The following is a 3,443-nucleotide window of genomic DNA, read 5'->3' as shown; positions in this document are numbered from 1 at the left end:
AAATTTAAATTTATTTTTTAAAAAATTTGACATTATTTTTACTAAAAAAGCTTTCTAATATATCACTCATCACAAATTTATATAATATTAACGAAATAACACAATATATTATTGCGGTAGTACAGCGGGCTGACGGTGGGTGAGCTGCATATGCTAGTGTCACGGAATATGTGAGTGAGAAAATTAAATAATTTTAAAGAAATTTAGGGTTTTGATAAGACTAGAAGATACGGTGGGTCATTTTATTGTTGTTTGGAGTAATTTTGAAGCGAAATATGAATTTAACCGAAAAATTTGACCGATATAAATTTTTTTTGGGACCTCACTGAAAAATGAAATTTCGGTGACGGTAATTTTACTCTCAGTTTTATTAAAACCGCTGGTGAAGATGATCTTCACCAACAGTTCATATAGTATGAACCAAATGTTATAATCATCACCATTTTCATCCTCCGATCGTTACACGAAGTATTTGTCAAAATCATTTTCCAACCACCGCTGAAACCCTAACCCTTGGTCTTCTCATTTCTCTCCCTCATCATCAGCCTCTTCATCCTCTTCTCTCACGACAGTAGCATGGCACTGTGGAGCAGGCCCTTCTTAACCCTCACTGTCATGGGCCTCAGGCAGTGGGGGTGTGGCATGGCCACGGCAAGAGGATCATGCACTCGGCCATGGCAGATCTGCCTAGGGGATCGGCCATGGCAGATCGAGTGGGGGAGATCGAGGAAGGAGATGAGCTGATAGATCGAGGTTGGACGACGCACCTAGAACTTGCCAAATCAAGGCTATTTGTTAGGAGTAAAATGAGCCGGACGCACCTTTGATCGATGAGGTCTCCCAAGTTTGCCAGTGATGAATATTTTGTAATAGTGCACCATATAGTTCTTTTTTTAATCCTTTTAGTGCTTTGCATTGAAATCAGATTGGTACAACTGATGAGTTTTCATCGACCTAATGATGAAAGCATTGGAAACATTGTACATTTAAACAGTTGTTATATATATCAGCGTTAGGCATAAAAAAAACTGCCATTCACGCACGCACACTCTTCTACATCGACCTTTTCTTCGTTCTTGACATGCATGTCCTCATCCATCATGTATACTATATGAGGGAAAGAAAAGCTAGCGATGCCTGCATGCGTGTGCGCGTTCTCGTCGTCTGCTCGATCCATCCTATAGCCAGAGCGCGCCGGCGCTCTTGAGCATGGGCACGAGCTCGCCGGCGAGGTGCAACGCCATGACCCTGCTGGTCCCGCCGACGAGGTGGCCGCCCACGAACACCGCCGGCACAGCGGGGCTTCCGCGCCCGCCGGCGCCGGCGCCGAGCCTGCTGGCGAGCTCCCGCTCCATCTCCTGGCCCCGGGGGTCCCTGTCCAGGTCGTGCACGGCCGCGTTCACGCCCAGGCTGTTCAGGAGCGACGCCACGACGTCGCCCATGCTGCAGTTGCTCGCCGTGAACACCACCACCGCGCGCTCCGACGCCAGCTTCGCCATACGGTCCATTGGCACTGGCAGCTTTTGATCAGGTTGCTGATTATGGCTGTGGCGCTGCCTGGAAGGGTTCTGGGTTTCGTTGTTAGCTTGGAAATTAATGGTTGGCTGATCGATGTGGTTTCTTGTGTTGTTGTGTGCTGGGCATGCCGCCATGGCTTGCCTTTTATAGGCTGCTGGGAAATATTTGCATGTAGCCACGTACGTACTTGCTATGGATTTTTAAGATTCTTGCACGTGCCGACTAGCTACTTTGCTTTGGATTAAGATTCTTGAAAACCTTTTTTATTTGTAGTCCCTAATTAGCAAGTGATGTTATCAACTAAACATGTCATATGGCATGCATGTGTAACTTTAATTAGACTTGTTGGCTTATATAACTGACAAGTGGTTCTTCAAGAGATTGAGAGCAGGTTATAGAAACATTTTTGTTACATATAACTAAAAAGTTGATTTCTTGAGGCTCTAACCAAAAGGCATGTGTAAATGGATGGTTGGGCAACCGTCTCTACAAATATATTTTTGGAGGCATGAGGTGGTGGACTTGAGCTATCTATATATCTCTAAAAAATGGTTCCATTCAACTCGGATGAATCTGTTTGCACGTGGCATCTTTACGTACATCTTTGGCCCTTTGAATGCTTTCAAATGAAAAACTTATCAACTATAAAGTTCTAGAACTCGTTGAGATGTAAAATTATCATATAAAAAGTTTGTATTTATCTAACTATAATTTTAGGTCCTCATCTAACCTCCCTCTGCTACATCACTAGGCTTGTAGTAGTGCTCAATTTTTAGGATTTAAGATGAGGGCACTTTTCTTATGTGATGAATTTATCAAACTCAAGATCTGCTAGCTTAGTGTTTGAAGATATGTCCACAAGAATACAGTGTGATTCATACGACTATATGTCTATATGAGTATGGTGTGGATTCCAACATGTTTATTCATGGGCGTGAGGTAGGAGTGAGTGTGTTCTATGTGCATGTGAGCATCTTTCTTAATGCAATATGTTTAAGAAACTAAAAGAAACCATCTTGTGGGTCATGGTTGCAAAGCGGAACTGTTGTGGAACTCTTACAAGGACAGGATGGGTCAGTCTGAATTTAACCGAATGATCTTCAACCTCGAACAGTTGCTACAGCCTGCAGAGGGTCTTGATGTTCTAGAAACTCCATTTATTAGAAGTGAGATTGATGGTGTGGTAAGCAATCTTCCCAATAACAAATCCTCTGGTCCAGATGGGTTTAGTAATGAATTCATCAAAGAATGCTGGCCCTTAGTGGCATCTGACTTCTATAAGCTATGTGAAGATTTCCGAAGTGCAAATATTTGCCTAAGAAGCATCAACAATTCTTACATAGTGTTGATCCCAAAAAAAGATGGCCCTCAATCAGTGTCTGACTATAGGCGAATCTCTTTGCTCAATTCCTCAGTCAAGCTCCTAACCAAGCTATTGGCGAATAGGTTGCAGTCAAAAATCAAGAAGATTGTTCACCAAAATCAATATGGATTCATCAAGTCTAGGACCATACAGGACTGTCTGGCTTGGGCATTGGAGTATCTGCATATTTGTCACACTTCAAAAAAGGAGTTGATTATCCTCAAGCTTGACTTTGAAAAAGCTTTTGATAAAATTGAGCATGGTGCAATTTTAGAGATTCTCAAGGCCAAAGGCTTTGGTCAAAAATGGGTTGAATGGATAAGTTCCATTCTCTGTTCTGGAACTTCTTCTGTTTTGTTAAATGGAGTGCCTGGCAAAGTTTTTCACTGCAAAAGGGGGGTCAGGCAGGGGGACCCTTTATCCCCTTTACTTTTTGTGCTTGCAGCAGACCTCCTCCAATCTTGCATCAACAAGGCTAAGGACTTAGGGACTCTAAAATTACCAATACCTCTGGGATACACAAGTGACTTCCCCATCATCCAATATGCAGATGACACTTTGT

The 3,443-nt window shown here is 42.8% G+C and overlaps 1 protein-coding gene across 1 annotated transcript; it reads right to left on the bottom strand.

The window, feature by feature from the left end:
- Positions 886 to 1,861, bottom strand: LOC8070175 (glutaredoxin-C10). The gene has a single exon (XM_021461690.1). It carries the CDS (start codon positions 1,650 to 1,652, stop codon positions 1,179 to 1,181), a length of 474 nt encoding a protein of 157 aa, XP_021317365.1. The 5' UTR covers positions 1,653 to 1,861; the 3' UTR covers positions 886 to 1,178.

This window comes from Sorghum bicolor, chromosome 5 (genome assembly GCF_000003195.3).
Source record: "Sorghum bicolor cultivar BTx623 chromosome 5, Sorghum_bicolor_NCBIv3, whole genome shotgun sequence".
NCBI classification, from domain to species: domain Eukaryota; kingdom Viridiplantae; phylum Streptophyta; class Magnoliopsida; order Poales; family Poaceae; genus Sorghum; species Sorghum bicolor.
The sequence above is the reverse complement of the archived record's forward strand: the minus strand, read 5'-3'. Positions and strand labels throughout refer to the sequence as shown.